Below are 24,598 nucleotides of genomic sequence, written 5' to 3'. Positions count from 1 at the left end.
TGTTTTTGGGGGTTAATTAATGAAAGTGTTCCAAATCGTGACATTAATTTCTGGACGACTTAATACATGAAATACTATTGATGTTAGGAAACTGGGCATACAGATACTTAAGTACATTAAAACAATTTTGAAGACTCACCGCGCCGTTACAGTCCATATCACCAAGTCCGCTCACGACCTATATATCAACAGTGCATTTTGACTCATTGCAAAAGACTCCGTTCTAAGGCTTTACTTGTCCAAAACACATCACTCCTTCCTTCTTGCTTTGCATAATTCATCTGGCGTAAGAGAATGACGGTTTTATAGAGACCGTTTCAACAGTCCGATCATATAGAAATCCACCAACTTAAAAGATATGTCTTTAAGTGGAGTACCATGAATTTTTGCTTCATTATCCAGCTGCTTGACGTAGATGACCGTTGAACAGTTAGAAGTCTTATCTTTGAGAAACCATATCCTGTTGATCTCAGTTCCAGATGGAGATCCTGTTTGATTAAAATGGGCATTGTTGACTTTTGACACTGACTTTTGTGTTCGTGAAATTTTACGAGAAGGAGCATATTTTTTGCCATGGCTGGGACGCCATTTTTTGCAGACCTCTTTATGGATAGTCCTGGTGGTCCAAGTGTTCTTTTGATTTCCATTGTCATTACTTACAAGGGATTTCTCCGTCTTAGAATTTTCAAATCCCCGATCTGAACAAATCTTTATGATTTAAGAGTATGAATATTTTGATTTTGAAGAGGCTGCTACATACCCTACCCAGAAGCAATCACTTTTCGGTGGCATTACACTATATACGAAACGGTAAACAATGTCAAAATATAGTTCGATTATATTCCGTTTCAGCACAACTTTATAGCGGTTTTTATTCTTACATGACAGACATGCCGATTTGCATATTTTAAAATCATTTTAGTATAACGCACTCAACCCTGTACAATACCTGGGAATACTACTGTGAAAGTTATATTCATTGTAACTGTTTTCAATGTATGTTTTACTATCATAAAATTGAATTATCATGAAATGCTGGTTCGTCATAAGCAATTTTCATCGATGTGATGAAATGCTGGGAAGTAAATTGCATGAGAAACTTCGGGATAAGCAATAAATATTGAGAAAAACCAAGTAATGTTCATGATTTAAAATAAGGAAACCTATTACAATCGATAATTCGTATGTTTATTAAACTCATTAGCCAAAACTAAGAATAATGTCACTCAGTTTGATAGATTTTATTCATATAAATATCGAGCGTATTATATGTGAATACATGTAGAGGCTTTTTATAGGAACATCCTATTTGAATAGCAGCCATCAGAAGTCATAATTTTCGGACTGTGTGGACCGACTTCGCAATGTACCATCTTTGGTTAGACAAGTGAATTAGCAATGCAGAGTTTCACAATGCTGAAGCATAATTATGTTAAAACCGAGTTTCATGTTAAATTGACAATGACAAAAAATGTATATAATAAATCTTAATAAGGTGTTATACATTTGTAACAAACAAGTCCTTTGGGTGTATTTAAACATACAAATTTTTTTTTTCATAAACGGAATCATGAAGCATGACGTAATTTATGACCTAAATAATATGAGCGTTGGAATAGTTACTTATTATTAAGGTAAATGTTTTATTTCAACATAGTTATAATATTTCACCATCTTGATATTTTCAAGTAAAAATGATAGAATCATTATAATGGATTGGAATTTCAGAAATATTCTGCTGTCATTTCACACGCACCACTGTAATGTGTGCTGGATCATGTTTTTGGCCTTTTACTGCACCATTAAACCGGTCTCATTTCTTGGCTATCATAAAATTGAAAAATACATTTTCTCTCTGGAACTTTGAAAAATAGTGGAAGCAAACATATTTATTAAACATCGGAAGTATGGGAAGAGTTATTTTAGCGGTTGTATTAATAATTATTTTCAAATACCAATAAAAAACATGACAAGTTAAAGGAATATTTAGAAATTAATTACGATAAAACATAAGTTAATCCGTTTTATCTGAATAACATGTTTAGTCTTATTAAGGTTTATTTAAGAACTTAAATTTTCAATATTCTTTCATTAGATTTCCTATTTACAAAATGGGTTCTTAATGAATACTGTCAGTCACAATATAGTTATTACGGATATATATGACTTACAAATTGTTTAACACCTTAAAGACATGTAACTACACATCTCCTTAGTTCTTGAAATATACGTGTAGAAATGTTCAGGTTACAAATCAAAGGTTTGATAAAAAGCGTACAACTTTCATGGAGTTGTAATTCATAAAACTGATAAAGTAACAAACCTAAATCCCGTAAATGAGATTTGTACATTAGAAATGTAAAAATATATCTATCCGTATTATAGGTTTTACTTGATAACAGCTGTCCTTAAAAACCGTAAACGATACAGTTTTAATAAATAACTTGTCCAACGAAGCTTACAATTGAAACTCTAATACATGCATACATATATATATATATATATATATTGTTGTTGTTGTTTTTTGCTGTATAGCTTTATGAATCACCCACTGTTTATAAGAGTGTATTTAATAAACAGTTCAAGTATTATTGTTTTTATTTTAATACATTACGAAAATTGCAATATGTAATATTTTTATGTCATTTCTTGAATATAGGCATCCTTCGTTATTTACAAGGGATAAAGAAGAGTACATAAAACTGATTTATTACGAACTATGTTAACATTTTAACTATGTATGTTAACATTTTAAGTGATTAGATTTTGAAAATAAAGGTTTCAAGATATTGATTTTTTTTCATAATGTTTCAAATATTTAGTTTGAAACTAAGGAAAATTATCACAGAACAGACCTTTCACTATAGACCGTAAATGGAATTTACTTTTCTTTACATATAGAAACATTATTAAATTTAGTTGCAGTTAAATCTTGTTATCGTGAAACCAGTGGATTTTAATCGCTTGTCACCATAAGCTCTTATTGATTTTTTAAAGCTGGTAAAAGTAAAAGAAATAAACATTAATATATGCGTATTTACGGATTTTCAAGAAATAACAAAATATGTAATCTGACACGATTTGTCTATGTTGTCCGTATTATTTTCGCAAGGAATGTGACGTATGTCATATTCGATTTTAAAGTTTTTAAGATTTTCTACATGTGAATATATGTATATTAAACATATTTTTCAATCATACATAGAATAACAACTTGATACCAATTTTGTGATCATGAAAATTTTAGTCTTGCTATTGAATTTTCAATGTAGTATGTTTTCTTCTTTTTTAATTGTGGACTATATAAGTGTGGCAAACAAATAAAAAAAATAGAAATAATTTAAAATATTATTGATTTAAAAACGAACGTTTTGTACAACTATCGGACAAAATGAAAGTGATATAAAAAGGATTTCTTCAGCGTATAAATAAACTAGTTACATTAGACTTGTACTGAAAACATTTAATGATCGAACTGAATAAAGAGGAACGCTTTTGTGTAACTCATAAGGGAAAGCTTGCGTGTGTAGAAAAGTGATTGTTAGAAAACCCCTAGGCGTATGTATTGAAAACGTATGATTTCAAGTCTGGCTACTGTTACCCTTTGAGGAATTAACCTAATTATTTCATATCCACACAGATTTTTTATGTCCCACCGCTTATCTATTTAAACATGTTTTCTAATGTGTAAATAGTCTCTGTTATATATTTAACCTAATTTATAAAGCTTTAATGATCAACAATGTAACAGGAAACACTCTATGAGAAAAGATAAATAATTTGAAATAATCAGCAAGAGTAAAGGTATTTTTCTTAGGTTCATTATATATTATTTTAAACATTTCGTTGTGTTTAACCACACCATATTTACTTTGCTGTAGATTAATAACACAAGCAGAACTGGAAATAATTATGGGAAATAATAAGGAATATAGGCGTAAAAGATAAATACTACTTAATGTTCTTCATTTATCATGTGAAAAGTAACTACACATATTAGAATTACATCTTCATAGTTTACAATAAGATTGGTTGTCCTGCAACTATTCAGAAAGTGCTGGACTAATAAAAGCCCATATAAAGTACAGACAATAATACTATGCCTAGCAGTAGTAGTACCTTTGTTCCACACATGGCTCCCAGGTAAAAAAATATTGTCTTTTCGCAGGCTTAGGATAACCCATGCAAAATATTGCAGAAATATTTTTTGTTTTAGAAAGAGATGAATGCAAGACTCTGAGGAGGATGAAATTAATTATGATCATAACAGAAGAGGTGATGTAAAGTATCTCATTATATATTCTTTGTGAGATAAACGACGATCAAGTATAGAACTGACAAGGACCTTGCCATAGGTAGAAGTGTGGATGTTACCACAAGAACAGTAAGGCACATTAACACGAAATAGCATTAAACGACCCGTTACTTATTAAAAACCCACTAAATGAGAAGACGTAACCAAACCAAGACGTCGAAATGGGTATGAGACCAAAAACGGTAAAATGATCAAATCTGGAAATTCGTGTTTTTTACAGGTGTATTCAAGTTCTAGTTGTTCTTTAATTTAGAGAGTAATTTACTAATAATTAAATTAAAATAATTAATAAAGTAATTAAATTAAAATAATTAATAAAGTAATTGAATTGAAATAATTAATAAAGTAATCAAATTAAAATAATTAAAAAAGTAATTAAATTAAAATAATTAATAACGTAATTAAATTAAAATAATTAATAAAGTAATCAAATTAAAATAACTAATAAAGTAACTTAGGAAGAGGGCATAATAGAACAAAGTTCCTCATTCTTACATTGATAAACTGTGTGTAAGGATGAAAACAAAATGTCCCCCCCCTGTGGCACAGCGATATGTCTGCGGACTTCCAACGCCAGAATCCGGGTTTCGATACCCGTCGTAGGCAGAGCACAGATGGCCCATCGTGTAGATTTGTGTTTAATTACAAATCAAACAAACAAACAAAACAACATGTAATGCCTTGGGTAAAACAAAGAGCTCACATAAAAAATAGTAGTGTGCTGTACAACTTATCTGCTTGTATTTTGTGCGATAACGTTTTCTATTATTAATAAATTTGCCATCGGGTTACCATTACTTCTTATCGGGACTTATGTATGTGTATCTCTTACGTGTTTCCATAATTATTTCAATTACTTCACAGTACACATTTATATTCATATAACAACGTTAAGAAACATTATTCAGGAAAACGTTTTCAACGTGTGTATATGAAGCATATTTCAGTAATATTTATGCAACTGTTTTCTAATATTCTGTACATATGAATCAGAGAGACAACGATGAGATTCAGACCTTTCGTGACTGTTTTTTTTTGGGGGGGGGAATTTCAAATATTTGCTAACGAAGAATTTTGGCTTAATAACGAATAGAAAATCAATGTACTATTTCTGGGCCTTTTGTGTACATGCAAAATAACTAGGCTAATATCTTCCTTACACTAAACGGTGTATTTATTTATCCACAAACACTATATTTTCATGCACGAGTTGCCAAAGATGGAAAGTCAAACACAAGCCGATATGTAAGGGATTGGATAAAAGCCACTATATGGTTGGTACAGTTAGCGGTATGCGGTTGGTACATTTGATGTAATTGGTATTACAAGGCTGATGCTAAATAAAATATTACGAAGCTAATTAAAACTAAATCAATTGTTATTTGTTTCGGCGTAATAGTTAGAAATGAAGCTATGTTCTAATTTAAACAACTCTATAGTGACTTTCGCCCTAAAATGTGTATACTAAGATGCATCATCCTCATGTTTTCGTCAGAGATAAATGTTTTTCTAACTGGTTGACGGCCGCCATGTAACAGTAGTTAAACTATTTTTCGCATGTTCCCATTGAAGATAGTCGAATCCTGACCACTGTTAAAAGATAGGTCACAATCCGATTTTTGTTACACCTGAGAAACCCACATCGTCTTTTCCCCTTATGTCAATAACCAGTTGATCGCTGCAAATTTGCTTAAGTAACGCCCCCCAGTAGCACAGCGGTATGTCTGTGGACTTACAACGCTAGAAACCGGGTTTCGATACCCGTGGTGGGCAGAGCACAGATAGCTCATTGTGTAGCTTTGTGCATAAATTCAAACGAACAAACGAAGCTTAAGTAACAGATTTATTCACTTTGAACATCTAATCAAAGAAACAGTATCTACCCATAACCACACATTATTTAAAGTAGAATAAATCAAACTGTTACATTTTAATTTGTAGAGTGACCAAGACATGAGCACATCTCTGCGTTATAGAGCTCAGTCACTCAATTGGGATATCGTATGATCAGGTTTTATTGTATAAGCAAATAAGTTGTCTGCAAATATGTGCGGAATGGTTCTAATAAATTAGATAATCCTGATATTTTAGACTCCTTCTCGTGTAATTTATATAAACTAAAACTAATTATGAAATGCTGAAGATTTCAATAACTCCATAATATATCTCTCATTATTATGCTCATCACGCAAAAGGTGATTAAGCCATGACAGTTCCGCTGTTTTTTTGTTCGAACACTGTTTGTACACTGCTCTTGCAACATACTTATAATTAGTGTCATAATGGCGATATAAAACGACGGTATGAAAATTCTAATCCTCCTTATAAGACTTAAATAAACACATTTACTTACGGAACGTGATACAGCTGTGGAGTCCTTTTAAGCACGTTTTACGACGTAAAAGAGTACAAACCAACGACAATAAAACAAAGAGTAAAACTTAATTGTACTAAGTGATGCATTTTAAGTATATATATTTTCTTAATCTAAGGCATTTTATGAATAGTACATTATAAAACCTTTCGTATGCACATAACCTAAAATATATATATTAGGCTAGGCATTAAGTTAATCAAACCTCATAGCGATCGAAGATTCAAAAAGTTTGTAAAGCTGTGTAACGTAAACAATCTCGATTTCTGTTACACAAAATAGCGAAGGAAAAGTTTTACCTCTAAAGCTTAAAACGATTTATATAAACAGAACCGGGTTATCCGAAACATGTAAAAAAAAGCCCAGAAAAATTGTTAACGTAACATGTATAATAGACAATATTTCTTTCATGGTTAATTCTAATGGTTAAATGCGTTCCACCATAACTTAGCGTTTTTTCACAAACGATTATATATGGACACATTATCGGGCGTAATGGTATTTCCGTCGATATAAAACGTACATTTTTCAAAAGCAACCAAAATAAAAAAAACATGCTCCCCTGAATGATGCATGCTTTAGACTGTAAGAATTTTTGCTTAATATTTTCAAGATGCAGGAAATCCTTTCTTTGGTTAATCAATCAAGTAAATCTTACATTGTAAATTATTAAACAGTAATATTCCATAACATATTAAGTGTTGTAAAAAAACTCACAGTAAAAAAAAAATGGCAAGATTATATATCACTTGAATAATAAAGCCTGGTCTACATCTAAAGAATAATGTACTTTTATATTTTATCACATGGCGTAGTTTTTATAAGTCTATCCAGAAGCACTTTTATATAGCGCATAGCCAGCAAAATTGTTTAAAATGGCGGTGTCGCTTTCAATTTCCGCGAAACATGAATTTGGTCTGAATTGATTTTATTTTACTGTCGAATGTCAGTTTATTATAACCCTTATATTTCATCTTATAATTTTAGCTCGTTATATTCCTGATGCATGGAAAAAACAAACTAAAAATCCAAACAGTGAATTTTGCTAAAAGCTACTAAAATACATTGGTTTCCATTTGCCCTCCTTATTGTATTTGACAATATGCATGACAACTATGCATATTTTCAATGTACATTATATCATCTCGGTGTGTTAAACTACTCGAATGATTTTTCACAGACGGTTATATCTCAAAGTTTGTGTTTTCATAACATTTTTAATACGCGTAAAACTTCAGGTAGTAAAGTAATATAACAAGAATGGAACAACACTCGTTCTCTTTGACAAGAAACAAAACTAAAGAGGTGCATATAATGTTCTTCTTTTTAACTAATAGAATTAGCTATTATGAAATAGTTTGAAATGAAACTATTTTTATATCAGAATATGCTACTGTCGTCTAAAAAGATGTGTTATTAAACACAAACTTATACAAAGGGCTATCTGTGCTTTGCCCACCACGGATAACCAAACCCGGTTTCTAGCAGTAGAAGTCCACAGACATGCCGCTGTGCCAATAGAGGGGGCCGTCTAAAAAGAGTAGGTTACATACATTATGTATGTGAAATATGTCTCTATTTTAATATTATTGTTAAACGTACATAGTTTAGGTTTGGAGCACGTCAAGTTTCAAGAAAGCTTTACTATTTTACTACAGAAGAAGCAGCATTAGAAATATAAAATGAAAAACAAATTTCTCTACAATCTATAACTTTTTGATGGAGAAGATGATGTCATCTTTCACAAACTAGGAGTCAATACTATTGTTACGACATTTGGGTGACAATATGATTTCGTCTTTATGTCGGTAATGAGTACTTTGTTTGGAGTAAAATAAGAAAAGCGTCTAATAAATGCCCGCTTGCGGAAAGAAGGTATCAAATGATGTAATTATTCCGAGCTACATTTTACAGGGAGCTAGCTAGATCCAATATCAACATAGACACATCATATAAATCTATATCAATTATCAGTATTACAATATATACCTTAATCAACAAAATCCAATATTGACATATTTATAATGATAAACCAGATCAATTATGATTATTAGAATTAATATCATACTAAATCAAATCCAATATCAGTATGTTAATATTCATCACACACAAATCAAATCATGTGCAGTTACCACTATTAAAATATAAGTTGTGATAAACCGATTTAATTGTCAATACTAAAACATACGTAAGAAACTAGATGCGATATCACATCTGAAATGCAAGTTACAAGAAATGATGTCATTCATAGATATTGATCACACATGCACATAATGCAAACCAGTTCTGAAATACACGTGTCAGTGTGCGTGTTCGGTAAATGGAATTATGAAGTTCATTGTTGAAATGCATGCCCACCATTTAGTAGTTGGATTGTGGATGTTGACAGCAGAACTTCACGGGAACAATAGAAAGTGGTCATGGCCAGCTATGAAGTAAATCCCGTATGTTCGTATATACAAACAATTAAATGGCATTTGGATTTGCCAGTATAAGTAATTTTGCAGCTACCACTTGTCTACACGTCGCAAAAAACAATCTTCACTGGTATTTAGATGCGCTTTGGCAGCATCTCTTCTTAGAATTAATTTAAAGTGATCACTGCGTGCTTATTTTCTGTAACGTATAAATCTTGTTCTTCGTATTTATCTCTACACGACGAAATAAAATTTTTACATTATTTTCAAAAAAAGTTATGCATATTCCGGCCCTTTCATGGAACCCGTCACTTATTTGTGTTAAACAAAATACGCAACTCATCTTACCAATATATTAAACGCATTACTATCTGGCCCGGCATGGCCAGGTGGTTAGGGCGCTCGAATCGTAAACTGTGGGTCGCGGGTTCGAATTCCCGTAACACCAAACATGCTCGCCCTTTCAGCCGTGGGGGCGTTATAATGTAACGGTCAATCCCACTATTCGTTGGTAAAAAAAGTAGCCCATGAGTTGTCGGTGGGTGGTGATGACTAGCTGCTTTCTCTCTAGTCTTACACTGCTAAATTAGGGATGGCTAGCGCAGATAGCTGTCGTGTAGCTTTGCGCGAAATTCAAAAACAAACAAACATTACTATCTCTAAATTCCTCGTGTAAACCTTCCTTACGTAGGTAAATAGTGCTTCCTTCTTATAAATGAACTCAATAAACTGCTGCATAAGAATTATACTAAAATGAAAATTGAGAATTGTCATTAAATCTTTATGTCAAATAAAACATTTTTTGTCTATTCGAAAGACAACATACCGACCTCACGTTATTCATGGATCATAAATGTGAAATCGCTCAACGTGCTTGCATGGCAAAACGAAACGCTATTTAACTGAACATATCCGTGGACACATGGTCGTTTGTTTTTAATCAAGCATAAAGCTACACAATGAGCTATCTGTGCTCTGACCACCACAGGTATAGAAACCCGGATTCTAGCGTTGTAAGTCAGCAGACATACCGCTGTGTCACTGTGAGGCTCCATGGACATATGGGGATTTCTCTCAAAATTGTCATCATCTTTCTATAACGTACAATAAACATATAACTATTGATCACTTACATGTTTATATTCTTCATCATTGCATACGTATCACAAAAAACTTGGCAACTTATCAACATTAAAACACAAATCATTTATAACAATATCACATTAACATCGCAGTGAATCAGATCTGATATCGGCATTGTATCTCAACTCACATGAATATGGATAACCTATTTCTATAGAGACACACAAGTAACCACATCAGATTTCATTATGCATACTTACAAGAAATCAAAGTTAGTGTCCGAAGTGACAAACTCATCCCAAGAAGCCAGTCAGATCCTTTACTGATAAACAAGAGACGATACACTAGTTTGGATATTTAATGTTGAGAAACATACAACTCCCTAGAAACCAAATATGTTGCAATGCTGGTCCAAACAATACAAAAAAAAACTTATGTAGCTAATGACACATACACGCATCATGGGAAACTAAAACAAATATATCAGCAAACATGAGAAAGGAACTATATCCGATAATAGTCCTACTATAAACGTCATGAAAACTAAAGTAAAAGAAAATAGAACCAGTGTTAGTTTATACAAATAAATTCTATGGAACATATTTTTTAACTTGATTGTAGTTGAGAATACTTGATCTTCGAAGTGAACATGTTTGATTTAAATTGAAATCGAAATGTTATCTGTTTATGGCATTGACAAATGTGATGTTTCCAATGCACATGTAGATGTTAACTCCACTGTGATGTCTAAAAATAAATGCTTAAAGGAAAACATAATCGTTTATAGCACAATCTATGCTTTCAAGACACATACATGTTTCAAGAAGCATTATAATGTAAACTAGCAGTTCGCAAAAAATGAGCACTTTTGAAAGTACTGCACTGGATACAACATTCGATATAAATTCTCCCTTTACTAGAGCTGCTTATATTTCTTTGAAAATTCGTGGAATTCTAAAATAACATCGCTGTTAAGACTTTTATGCTGCCTGCATAACCAAACTCGTTCAATAAATATCTCAGAACATACAAATACGGCTAAAAAATTATTCCTTCAAAGTAGAACCGAGAACATTATTTTCAAGAGTCCAGACAATAAGTTTCTTGTATTCAAACTAAAAATATGTTGTTTTAAAGAAACTATGTAGTTACTGAACGTTTGAAAAAAAAAGTATTAAACATGAACAGCTGCAATGAATGTGTACACTTTCACATAGAGGACTTTACCACAGACTTTTAATGCACACTGCAATATTATCAGTCAGGATAAGACAGAAGTGAATTTTGATTGTAGCTTACGTTAACAAATCCGGTGTCACTGTAATAGCAAATGTAATTTAGTGAATCCGAGAATATGTGGCTAGCATCGTATTACCGTAAAGAATAAAAATACAATCGTGCTCCCCACTTTAAGGCTGTGTGTGCGTTGAAGAGTGATGGTCGAATCTCATTATTCGATTACAGCCCCCCCACGAATTGGCAGTGGGTGATGTTGAACAGCTGCATTACCTCTGGTCTATCTAAATTAGGAACGGCTCGCGCAAACAGCCCTCTAATAGCTTTGCACAATATTGCAACAACACTTTTGTTCAAGCAATCGCAGAGTTTTGAAATTTGAATAAAACAACACGTTTCCAACTTCTTCAGATCCCTCTTACGAATACAGAAGCAAATGAAATGTATAATGTTGTACATAATAAAATAATATTACCTGAAGAGAAATTTATTATTTGTTTTCACAGTTATTGTCATATAAAACTATTTTACCTAAATTGTAGAAACTAAATAGTGTATGGTATATATATGTGTGTGTGTAGTTGTTTGTTATTACGCATAAAGCTACATGAAATGTTATTTGTGTTCTACCTACCACGGGAATCGAAACCCGGTTTCTAGTAGTGGAAGACCACAGACATACCACTGTGCCACTGTGGTCTATGTGTATGACTCATAAAAAAATTATAAATTTTAATATTTATCAAATAAAATCCAAAGTAATATATCCAAAGCTTTTTGGAGCTATTGTCCCTTTATTGATTTGTTTTACATCATTGTGAATAGTGATGAATTTTTGGCTATATATTTGAGAGGCGATCTGAAGTATTAGACTAATTATATACATATATACCTGTATGTGTATAACTTTTCCTCTCATTCAGAACGTTAATACTTTTCTAGTATAAAAAATATTAAATGAACAACTGGATGGCCTGTTTTCTTTAGTAGGGTAATGGATAATACCAAACTATTAGATTCTCAATTTTGATCAGTCCTAAGTTGTTTGCTAGTTTACTTATCTAGCCTTCGTCTATTTTTAGATTAATTATAGTTAAGACATTAAGTTCGACTTCTTCACAATCTCCACAAAGCTTCTAGTAAGATTACAAAAAGCATGCCTTACTTCCGAAAGGAAATTTCAGAAATGGGAATTGTAGTTTGAATGCTTTTCCTTTATACGAGAATCGGTTTATGTCAACATTCTAGAGAATGGTGGTTTCATTTCCTGCAGAATCTGCTCAGACAAAGACTTTTTCACAAGTGAATTAAAGTAATTTAATATTTTGAAAGCTTAATGTCTCAAAAGTCTAAGAGAAATATTACTACTGTAGGAGAGTGTGTATTCAAGACATTTTATCCCAAGAAATACGGTTTTAAATCAGAAAAAAGTTAAGTAGAGATTATTTTATATGTAGTTTGAAAATAACAGATTCTTATAAAAACTCCAACTAGGAGAACGTACAAAATGTACATAATATATAGTTCCATGATGTACTTCTATATGGTTATAAAAATACACAAGTATCGATATATTGTGAAATTAATTCGTTATTTACAAACATAATGGACCAGTTCATCTATTAGACATTCGAATTAATAAAATATAAATGATGTCACGAGTTAAATGTAAACCAAATAAATAACACTATCCAATTAATTCATAGAGTGTTTGGGATGTGTAGAAAAAACAGTTCAGTCTTTAAAATTTTCTTTTAGTTACTTTAACTGAAAGTTAAACGTATTCTAGTCTTTAAATGTTTTATTAATGAAAATCTTTATTATAGTTTGTTTTAATCATTTATGTAATTATTATCAATAGCACAAACCCGAACTATCTCAATGGACTATCTAATTTAGTAAAGGTGCACTTCTTCAAAATTAACTAACATTTTATAATAATTATATTTTCAACTAACCAGCTTTTGTATTTTGTTCCTAATTAGCTAGAGAAACTAAAGCTTGTTTGAAGCTGGTTTATTAAGTAAGGGTGGTTTATATAACCAGGATATGTTAAGTGATAATTTACATTAAATGAATTATTATTTCTTAAGAAAATGACAAAATTGATAGGGATTAAGATAATGTATAATTTTATTGTAATTCGAAGTTGCTAGAGAAACACTGGAAATGACCACATAAATTTATGTATGTTACAAAATACTTTCATACTTTAAAGAAAATTACTCTTGGTAAACTTCTCAAAAAGAAAAATATAGAATCAACTGGATTTTTGGTTATATTTTATGTGTAGCAAAACATAACATCTTGTAGTTTGAAATCACGTTAATATATCATATTATACATTTATCCTAACACATAAATGAAAACGATGAACTATTAGAGTTATAATAAACCTATATATATATATAATTAATTTTTAAAAGAATTTTTGAACATACAAATAAAATAACATATTCTTAATGCTCTATTTAATTTTGGCTCTAAAATTATTGTTTCACTGTAATTTTATTAATGGATTCATAAACATTGAAAATTGTCGCTGTATTGTGTTAGGATTACATTTAAGCGAAATAAAACACAAAAATAATCATTTATTTGTTTAGAAAATACACTTACGACATCATATCGGATCAGTAACAACTTATATCTTCAAAACATATTGGTTAAACAAGAATATAAAAAATAAACAGATAGAGTGGGCCTATTACATTGGATTCGTAACATTCGACTATAAAGGGCAACTTTACACTTGAGACCTCACAAAATGCTCAAAATCATTACAAATAGAACGATCTATTTCAGTATACACTGCACGTTAACTCTCATTACATCGGCGGATACCAGCATCGATCCTAATATTGAGACCACCTGCTTGGTTACTACTTCTTTTGAGGGATTTACGTCTTTTACTTTTTCATCTCGAATATTATTAAAATGTATTAGCGAAAAAAAAAGTAATTTGATCAGGTATAAACTAAGAAGGCCTTAAAAACTTAAAATGGATAGCATACGTCAAATGTTGAGAATGTAATTTCTCAAGCTATATGTAATATGATCTTAATGTAATTCTATTTTTATAGGTTTTGATCCAGCAATTCCAGGATTTAGACGGTATTCGATGATGGTAGACAAAAAAGAAGGAATTTATAATCTGAGAATATCGAACACTATGATAGAAGACGAGGGGAAATATCAGTGTCAGGTAATAGCTGCTGAAAAGAAATAACTTAAATACACGTAACTTCCATGACAAACAAAATAAGAGAATAAAAGCCTGTGTAAGGGTAGCTACACTATTTAATAATACTTGTTTATTTGTATCTCCATGAAATATCAAGTACTAAATTGAGTTTGGTCAAATAAATACTCGGCAAACATACAAAGTATATATATATATGTTTACTTTCGCTAGTATACGTATTTCGAAGTAATATTTAAACACTTAACTTGAAATGTGTTTGATAATTATACAAATAATTTAGTACAAAACATATCTTATTAATAAATTAAACTAAGTTTAATTTATTCATTTACTAGTTAAAAAATACGACAATAATTTTAACATATTATTCGTGAAGATATTATACTTTTGTTGCATTTTATTCTACAAAATAAACGAATATTACCGTTTTTAATTGTTCATTATATTTGTCCTCAGTTGGCTTAACTCTAAGTCTATGGGCTAAAAACGCTAAACAAATCGGTTTTCGATACCCGCAATGGGCACAGAATAGAGTGCCCATTGTGAAGCTTTGGACTTAATGGCAAAAATATAATTACTTTTATAATAAATGTGTGTGTGTGTGTGTGTGTATGTGTGTGTGCTATTTGAACAATGTTTCAATTTAGAGATTAACCTAACATATTTGATAATTTGACAATATTACATATTTTAAAAATGTAATTATTATATACAAGTATTGCTGGGAATTAATAATCATTTTAAGCATAATTTATTCTTTATTGTATACGACTTATTTTAAGTCGGACTAATACTTTTTCGCAGAGACTAATATATATATATATATACGTATTTAGCTATTCGTATTTCAGGTCGGACCGGCTCCTGATGAAGGGCCGATAAGAGCTGGGGCACAACTTACTGTACTAGGTAAGACCAATGTTTTCTCTTGTGTGTCCTTACAAAGGTCTTTAGTTAAAACAATGAAACAACGGCTATATCTAGCATTGGTTTTAAATTGAAATACCTTCCAAAATAGGGAAGTATTTGTTATATAGTGTTCGACCTAGTACTGTTTGTTTTGTTTTTTGAATTTCGCGCAATGCTACACGAGGGCTATCTGCGCTAGCCGTCCCTAATTTAGCAGTGTAAGACTAGAGGGAAGGTAGCTAGTCATCACCATCCACCGCCAACTCTTGGGCTACCTATTTACCAACAAATAGTGGGATTGACCGCCACATTATAACGCCCCCACGGCTGAAAGGGCGAGCATGTTTGGTGGGACGGGGATTCGAACCCGCGACCCACAGATTGCCATGACGAGTGCCCTAACCACCTGGTCATGCCGGGCCACCTAGTACTGTCAAATTTAAATAATAATAAAAATATAACAAAGGCGTTTCTATAATTTTAAGTGTACTTAATGTATAATGATGCCTAGAAATTAGGCTTTTATAATACAATAACAGCTGTTTAATCTATTGAAAATACTATAGTGATTATCTAACAGTTCACTAATGATAGCCCCATATGGTTTAGCCTTACGATTACTGGCTTGTAACGCTAAAAACCAGTTTTAATACCAACGGTGTACACAACGCATGTAGCCCTTTGTGTAAGTTTGTGTTTAACAACAACAAAGTTAATGTAATAAACTTGTTAGATAAAAGCAGCATAGGAAAAGTAAATGTCCATCTATGCTAGTGCTGGGCGTGTCCGAATGGTTAACGTACCTGGAATGTGTATTTGAAGTTTCATGGTTCACTTTTTGTTCATTGCTGCGATGTAAGAGTAACAGTCATGTCCCAATATTCGGTCACACAAGAGTAGCCCAAGAGATAGCGGTGGGTGTTACCTTCTCTCTTGTCTACCAGCTCACATTAGGAGAGACTATACGCCGATAGATAGATCTTGTGCGCAAATTCTAAGCTAAATAAAATGATCTAGCCTATCATTTAAAAAACGAGGGAAACTATATGTATATACTCACTGTAGCTTCGCGGGAAATTTCTAAAACAAACCACCTACTCCAAAGTTTATTGTTATTCATCTACACTAACACTATAAGCTATGTTTTAAATTGCCTTGCAAATTTCAGGCAAAGCATTAATAATTAATGTAAAAAGAGTTTAAAATATTGATGAATATATATAAAGATTAGAATTGCTAGTTTAATATTTATAATGGTCAGCATCAAATTGAATGATGTATTAAGATTTTTTTTCCTCTTACCTCAATTTTCAAAAAAAAAGTATTTCCCTTTTCCACTTTTTTTGTCGTAGTTCCTCCGAATGAGTTAACTATTAATGGTAGACCAGGACATGCAGTCCTTCGTATAAAGGAAGGGGAACGTGCCAATTTAACTTGCAGTGCTCAGCGTAGCAAACCATCATCGCGGCTAAAGTGGTATCGTAACAGGGTGGAACTGATTCCTGGTGAGTGTCTTATTATCTTTTCCATCTACGTGCTTTCTCCTACATTGGGTGTGAACCTTATCTTGTTTGAATTGCGATTGGAAAGATTGATATAACATGTCTACAGTCTTCATTCCAAGGTTCAATTAAGGTAATGAGTTTGTCTTAATTCAGATGTTATTGATGGGAGCATGTAATGTATCTCGATAGTGGCTTTATCTGGCCCATGATACGTTAAAGACAAGCATCGTTCACAACTCTCCGTAGACGTTTTTTATAGTATAATTTTAGAAAATAGCCATAGGAGTGGTTATAAGATTATGCACTTATATTTGTTAAAATTGAAGATAAGGAAGATAATAAACTTCACTGTTGACTCGTTTGCCTGTTTGATTAATTAGATCAATTATCCAAGTATACAAAATGATAAGTTCCCTAAACCTGAAAGTTTTGATCCTCGTTGTATGTTTCATGTGTGATAATATAAAATTCTGCTTACGTTTTGGCGACACACAATTGAAATTTTATCGACACAGCAGAGAAGAATATAAATATAAAGCTATTACATAAATATTATATCCCAGAACAATAAGAATGATATCCAGTAAATTACAAATTGCAGTTTCTAGTGGAACTTTTTTCTCTCATATCTTTTTCCAAATCTGTAACGATAAACTATTTCAGACTCATTATCATGATGCTTTAATGAACAAGAAGAAATAGTAATTTGGTAAAAAGATACTGTATGTTCAAAATATGATTAAAACCAATAAAAAAATATTGTTGTCTTTCAGAATTTGTAGTGCATACTGGAGGGATTTACACATTTTGCTAATTAAGTTAGAAAAAAAATGGCCGTTACACTCCAGATAATGATAAAATAACTTTTATTATAACCGGGCGCAGATAGCTTAGCAACCGTTACTATCTTGCTGTGAAAATGCCTTAAAGGCGAAACATCGGTTAAAATATTAGTTCTCTTATAATTATCTGGAGTGTGAAGGTCGTTTTTCTTTCCAACTTTATTCTGACCAATAAAGTAAGCATTACAAATAAATTTCGAAGAAAAATTATCCAAACAGCTTCCGAATGAGAGAATTTCATACTTGAATTGTGTTTTGTTTTATAAAACACAAACAAGGTATGTGCGTGTCGAGTGAGGAAAAGAAAATAACACTTTTAAAACCCTAAAATATGTAAATTTTAATTGGATTGTTAATGTTATGGACTATTAATAGAAAATACGAATTATTCAATGAATATATTTTCAAATCTTATAAAGTGACTTAACTTAAATCTGAATACATGTGATTTTCTACATTGCATAGAAGCTGCTAAAACGTTCACACGTGAAAGAACAGGAAAACTCCAGACGGTGCTGAGCACTCTTATATTGTATCCCAAAATGGATGATGATGAAGCAACTTATATATGTGAGGCTGACCATCCAGCACTGCCTGATCCTTGGACGTCATCTGTTACCATAAGTGTCCTTTGTAAGTTCCTCTACGTGCTCAATACTCATTTAAGACTACAAAAAGTGTCAAATTAAGCGTTTGATAAATTGATTTCTAAATAAAAGTAGTGTGAAGTGCTTTAACGATGTATATGTTTAGTTTTATTTAAAAACAATTCAGTGAAATAATATTGACTTTTTTAATGAATGAAATAAAGAAAAAATATTTTTAAGAGTTCAAACTGTTCATATATTTTCCTTTTGGAAAACACAGTTTACGTAATGCAGATATAAGTGTAATAGCTTTAATACAATGACCCAAGGTTCATAAATAAATATATATATATATATATGGTGTTATGTTATATCCTATAAAGTTAAGTAGCGAAATTATCTAACGTCAATGACCAACCTTTGAATATCTTCAATGTTTAGCATCACATCCTAATTAAAAAATCAAAAAGAGAAAACTTCATAGGAATAATAATAATATTTGTAATAAATAAGATTGTGATAGTGAACGAAAAGATATATATTTTTCAGTTTAGAACATTTACCCTGTATGAACACGTTCAGTCATATTCTTTTACTTTAAAGGATATAGTTTATGTGTTTTTCTTTGTTTATTTGCAGCCGACACTCGCAAGAGACATTTTATTCAACTTGTTGGTAAAATGACAGGTATTTTGGAGTACTCTACTGTGACACCTGTTAGACATGCACGTACTATGATGCCTCTTTTTAACCTGTAATATCTTTGTCTTTACTCATATAGGCTGATTGAAAATACTTGTCATGGTTATTTACAAAACTACAAGGATCACGTGACACATCATGTGATCAATCTAATTTGCATTTGCAGTTCAGGTCAAGCTCAAGTCCGAAAGGGTACATTGTTCCTTAAAAAGTAGCCAGCCAGTGTACATGACTAGTGGAAATAAGATTAATGTGAAGTTGTTGAAATATAGATATAGTCAAAAAACTGTAAGACAACGTAATTAAAAGCTATGAAAATACTGAAAATAAGCGTTGTCGCCCAAAACATTATTAATTGTACTATATTATAGTTATAATATATAGTGATTTTGTATTGGAACAGAATTTAATTTAGTTTCATTTTGGTGATTTTGTATTCTTTGAAAATTTTTCAGGTAAAATAGAACTGAGTTTGATTCATCAAATATACATTTCATATCTACTCAGTCATTAAAATTTGACACAATAAATATTTATTTTGATTATTCTTACTCTTAGATCTCCCGGGGAATCCAATTATAACAGGATACAGAGAAGGTGATATTTTGATGAAAGGATATCCTCTATCCCTATCTTGTACTTCTAAGGGTGGAAATCCTCCACCTCAACTGATTTGGTATAGATTTGATCGTCAGCTGGATACCACCTACACCACTCGTTCAAGTAAAACTGTGAACAACCTAAAGTTTACAGTCACTGCTTCCGACAACAGAGCGATATACCGCTGTGAGGCAACTAGCAGCCTTATCAGTCAACACATGTCAGCACTTATTACGCTTTCCGTCCATTGTAAGTTCAAATAATTCTCCGTCATTTTCTTAACACTAATATTTACACACATATTTTAAACCATTAACATTAAAACATTTCTTTCAAAATGATATTATAAACAAACATGATGCAAAAACCTAACATAATTATACACAGATTTCTCATATTTTGACGTTTCGGATATTCGCGTAAAGCTATTCGTGGGTTTAAACCCTCGCTAATTGTGAACTGAAGGCAGCAAGTTAACATAATTCACTATCAACTATTGGCATACTGTTATCGAATAATGGGAATTGTTCCATATTTTTATAAAGCAACCACGACTCCAAGTTGCGACATTTTTATTTTGTATTTTCGATAACGGAACGAAATCAGTGTGAAACTTAGACTCACATTCCGGCACTTGAACCACTAAGCAACGACCGGTTCTCTTAAGAAGGTGGGTTATAAATCTTATAATAAATTTAGATAATAAAGGTATAGGTTATCTCTGAACACCGTTGAATTAAAGTAATTAATGACAATATAAAATTATTCATAAAATGAAAATATGGAAAGGGAATTTTTTTGTTTCATCCTAATTTCTTTGGTGAGATTTCGAATTTTAAGATCAAAATATCACTTTATAAAGAGTTCAAAAAACACGCTACACAATTTGAAAGAGAATATTCTTTCAGCGGTATCTGTATGTTTCACTTACGTGCGCTATTTTCTATTATGTCATCTTTTTTTTTTTTTTTTAGCTATTGGCGATATCGTGACGTTTTAGATCTTTGTTAACATGTTCAATCTCTTTTAGATTGAATAAAAGACCAGGATAGATTACATATGTTCTTGTAACGAGAAATGGGAGTCTTCCTATTTACTTGAGAATAGCAATGAAGGATTATAAATGACCAAATAAACTACATGGTGAGAAATTTGAGAATGATAAGTAGCAAATGAGCTTTAGGTTTTGACAAATAGAACAATCAATAGATGGTCTTTTTTTTCAGTTTGAGAAAGCCCGAGTTATAACTAAAGACAGCTGACAGAAGTTTGGTGATTATAGCTGAACAACATTTCCTAATGACTTATCAAACACACGAATGTTTCTGACCGATAATCTTTTATTCAAATTAATATGCTGGTGCAAAAATTATGTCGAAGATTTTATCAACTGACTGAACATAGCGTGGCCTAATGTTCAATTTACATGGATATAGATCTGCGGCTTTAATCTTCGCATCCCTTTACCGCAATCAGTAATAATAATAATTGCTCTCCACGTTTGGGGCTGTGAATGTGTTATAAGTGTGACGGTCAAACCTCACTATTCTTGCAAACAAAAGAGGCCATTTTGTGTAATGTGTATAATGTACGTAAATTCATTCTGATTGAGTATTCAAGATTCAGTGGTTTAATTCCTGATCTGCCATGTGACATGGAGAATAAATAATACGAAACGAATATACTCAAGATTAAATTAGTACAATGTTTGAATCAACTGTATTTACAGAACAGATGTGTAAAACATATAACAAAATTCACAGTAAAACCAGACAATTTATTACGTTGATGCTCATGACACTAGTTTATGAAGATCATTTAAAAGAATGCTTATTGTAAAATATATATAAATTTGAAATACAACATCTTAAAAATTAATTACCATTATAAGCTTGAATTATAAAAGTTTGTGATACTATACAATTTGAATTGTCGTACTACAATACGTCTGCAAGAAAATCAGTCACATTATGTGGTTAAACATTAAATAAACATTGTGTTTATAATAAATAATACACAATAGGTACATTAAAAACATTTTAATTAAGGTCAATATACGACCACTAAAAGTTTACTCTACATGTTTCGACGTTGCAACCTCGTCTTCAGGAGTGAGTTGCAAGACATAATATTTTCTTCTATATATAGTTTTTTGTTGTTTGTTGAATAGAATAGAACTATCTATATAATTTACTTATGAAATTGAGAAACACAATATCTTGCTTTTCCTAGCTGTATTAGTAAACAGAAAGCTACAAGGTAATCTAGAAACATCTATTTTTCGGAAACCCTTTTCTGTTCTTATGCCTCTACACCGTGAATAATGTCATACTAGATCAAAAAAAGCTAGTTGCTTTTTTACACTTATGTTCACAGAATTTTATAGATTTGTATTAAACAAGAAGACTTAAAAAATGAGTTATTGAAACTTTGTAGAATGGACCTGAAGACGAAAGGCTGAAGACTTTCGAAACGTCGTCCTCTACACTTGTGTCTCTACAACAGGCAGTTGCCGTCCATTCTACAAAGTTTCATCATGAATACTCTACCTAAACAATCTATCAAATGAGTTATTGTTAATGAAATTTGTAGTAGTTGAAAGAGAATTTAACCCGAGTATTATAGATAGAGCTGTCAACAAATTCACTAATGTGGTAATGACTGATCAAAGTATTTCTTTAAAACATAGTTACGAAAAATTAAAAGGAAGCTTTAATTTTGTCATATATTCCAGGTTTAACTAATAATTTATTTAAAGTGTTTAGAAAACAACAAATATTTTATCCTATGTTTAAACCGATTAATACGATAAAGCAAAATTTAATATAATATAATATAAATTAATATAGGAATCTATAAAATTGGATGTGACTTTGGAAATATATATAATGGATAGACTAAACGTAATTTAAAATATCGTTTAATGGAGCATAAAGGATACGTAAGAAATAAAAAACAAATTCAGCCATAGCAGAACATGTACATGAAACACAAATTAAGGCATTCTGGAAAAAAAACTGTAAAATTAGTTCAACCAAAAGGCGTGAAAGCCAATATTTTTCGAGATTTTTTAGAAATAATTAAATATACAAAAAATCATGTATTATTAAATAGAGATGCAAAAACGTGGGGTGACATTCTCTAAAATATCACGCAGGAATTTTAAACCTGTACATAGGTCATATGACATATTTAACAACAACAAAAAGAATATATAAGACAAGATTATGTCTTGCAACTCACTCCTGAAGATGACGTTGCGACGTCGAAACATGTAGAGTTAACATTTTAGTGATCGTATACTGACCTTAATTAAAATGTTTTTAATTGTGTACCTATTTTAGCGTTGTGTGTCATTTATTATTTTAACATGATACACAAGTGTCAAGAATTAAAACTCATTATGTTTATGTTCGCGCAATTGCGTGCGTGTGTGTGTGTGTCAGAGTTGTAGATACAAGTTAAGGTAGCTCAGGTACGTCTCAATTGATCTTCTTTATTGCACGAAACTAATTAAGAAGATTTAATGATGTTGATGTGCTATCTTCAAAGTGTATAGCACCTTACGCCACACATATAGTGGCCAGGCTAGATACCCCTGAGGTTCAAGCATACCTATCTTTAATTTTAGCACTACTTACCAGAGGGAAAAAAATAACTTTTATTAAGTAAATAGCAGTATTGCCTGTCACAGTTATGATACAACCAATTGAAAGTGCAGAAAATGATCAGAACCACATCATAACTTGAACTTTGAAACTTCTAATCTGTAACCTGGCACTTTAATGGATATTTCATACGGTCATTAATCCATAAAAAAAGCAAATTTAATTATACTACAGCAAAATCGTGTACTTAGATTAGCATTTTTTTTTTGAAGAACAAAAATAAGATTTGTTAATTATTGTAATAGTCAGAAACTAAAGCATCGATATGGAATGTTGAGATGTGCACTAGGTGAAAATCTCAGGGGATGCATTCACATGTGCTGATCCTTCCTGTGGCGGCTGGCTACCTAGTATGAGGTAGAGAAACCTTCCTTTATTCATATTATCAATGGTATTCCGGGTATATACTGTCGTATTGATTTGTTACATTTGTTTTCCAACAGTCTTATCCCCTATAAATGTCAAAGATCTTTAGTTTTAGCTGTTTTTCCATTACTAATGCTAAAAAGGTCGGTATCCTGCCAGTAGAGTTATGTCAGATTTTATATAGAAGCTTCTCTTGCAAGATTATCTATTTTCTCGCTTATCTTTACACAGGCATGGTCTTACAAGGCAGTTACTTTTCGCTCTCTACCACCCATCTGGGGACCAAATCTTGAATTCTATGCTGTACAAATATTATTTTAATGGAACTGAATATTTGTGGATCATTGCTTTAAGAAATTCGGAGGAGAGCTTTCTTTGAGACATCCAATTCCATCCGTGTGCTGCCTGTGGAAAGCTTGAATGGTCAACCAGTCGTAAGCAAAATGTTGTTGGCTCTGTGAGATTACGAATGCCCAACCAGTTCTTCTCATGCCTGCTTTACCCTTTACACTTTCTGTTTAGACTGAATTTCCACAGATGTATAGTCCATATGGCTTACCTCTATTCTGGTGGTAACCAGTTATCTCATTTGTGGTACGTAGCACCTGTTCACCCATAACTGTCTTGTAAAGCACCTTTTAGGTAGTCCCCACTTGCACGAGAACTGTGTGTAAGATGTGGAGCTGAAATGTTCCATCTGCTTGCAAGTGCTATTGGTGTTCAGCAATGCTGCTGAGGTTTGTGAGGCATAATGATATAAGATGTAAATAAGACATTTAAGAGGTAAAT

At 31.7% G+C, this 24,598-nt stretch overlaps 1 protein-coding gene across 1 annotated transcript in view; it reads left to right on the top strand.

Moving 5' to 3' along the window:
- LOC106457838 (nephrin-like) overlaps positions 1-24,598 on the top strand; it is a 154,752-nt gene that overhangs the window by 78,883 nt on the left and 51,271 nt on the right. Inside the window, exons 3-7 of the mRNA XM_022384119.1 lie at positions 14,509-14,630; positions 15,482-15,539; positions 16,892-17,044; positions 18,352-18,519; positions 19,734-20,024. Coding sequence (XP_022239827.1) covers positions 14,509-14,630; positions 15,482-15,539; positions 16,892-17,044; positions 18,352-18,519; positions 19,734-20,024 — 792 coding nt within the window. The remainder of the gene's footprint in view (positions 1-14,508; positions 14,631-15,481; positions 15,540-16,891; positions 17,045-18,351; positions 18,520-19,733; positions 20,025-24,598) is intronic.

Source organism: Limulus polyphemus, unplaced genomic scaffold (genome assembly GCF_000517525.1).
Source record: "Limulus polyphemus unplaced genomic scaffold, Limulus_polyphemus-2.1.2 Scaffold19, whole genome shotgun sequence".
NCBI lineage: Eukaryota > Metazoa > Arthropoda > Merostomata > Xiphosura > Limulidae > Limulus > Limulus polyphemus.
The sequence above is the reverse complement of the archived record's forward strand: the minus strand, read 5'-3'. Positions and strand labels throughout refer to the sequence as shown.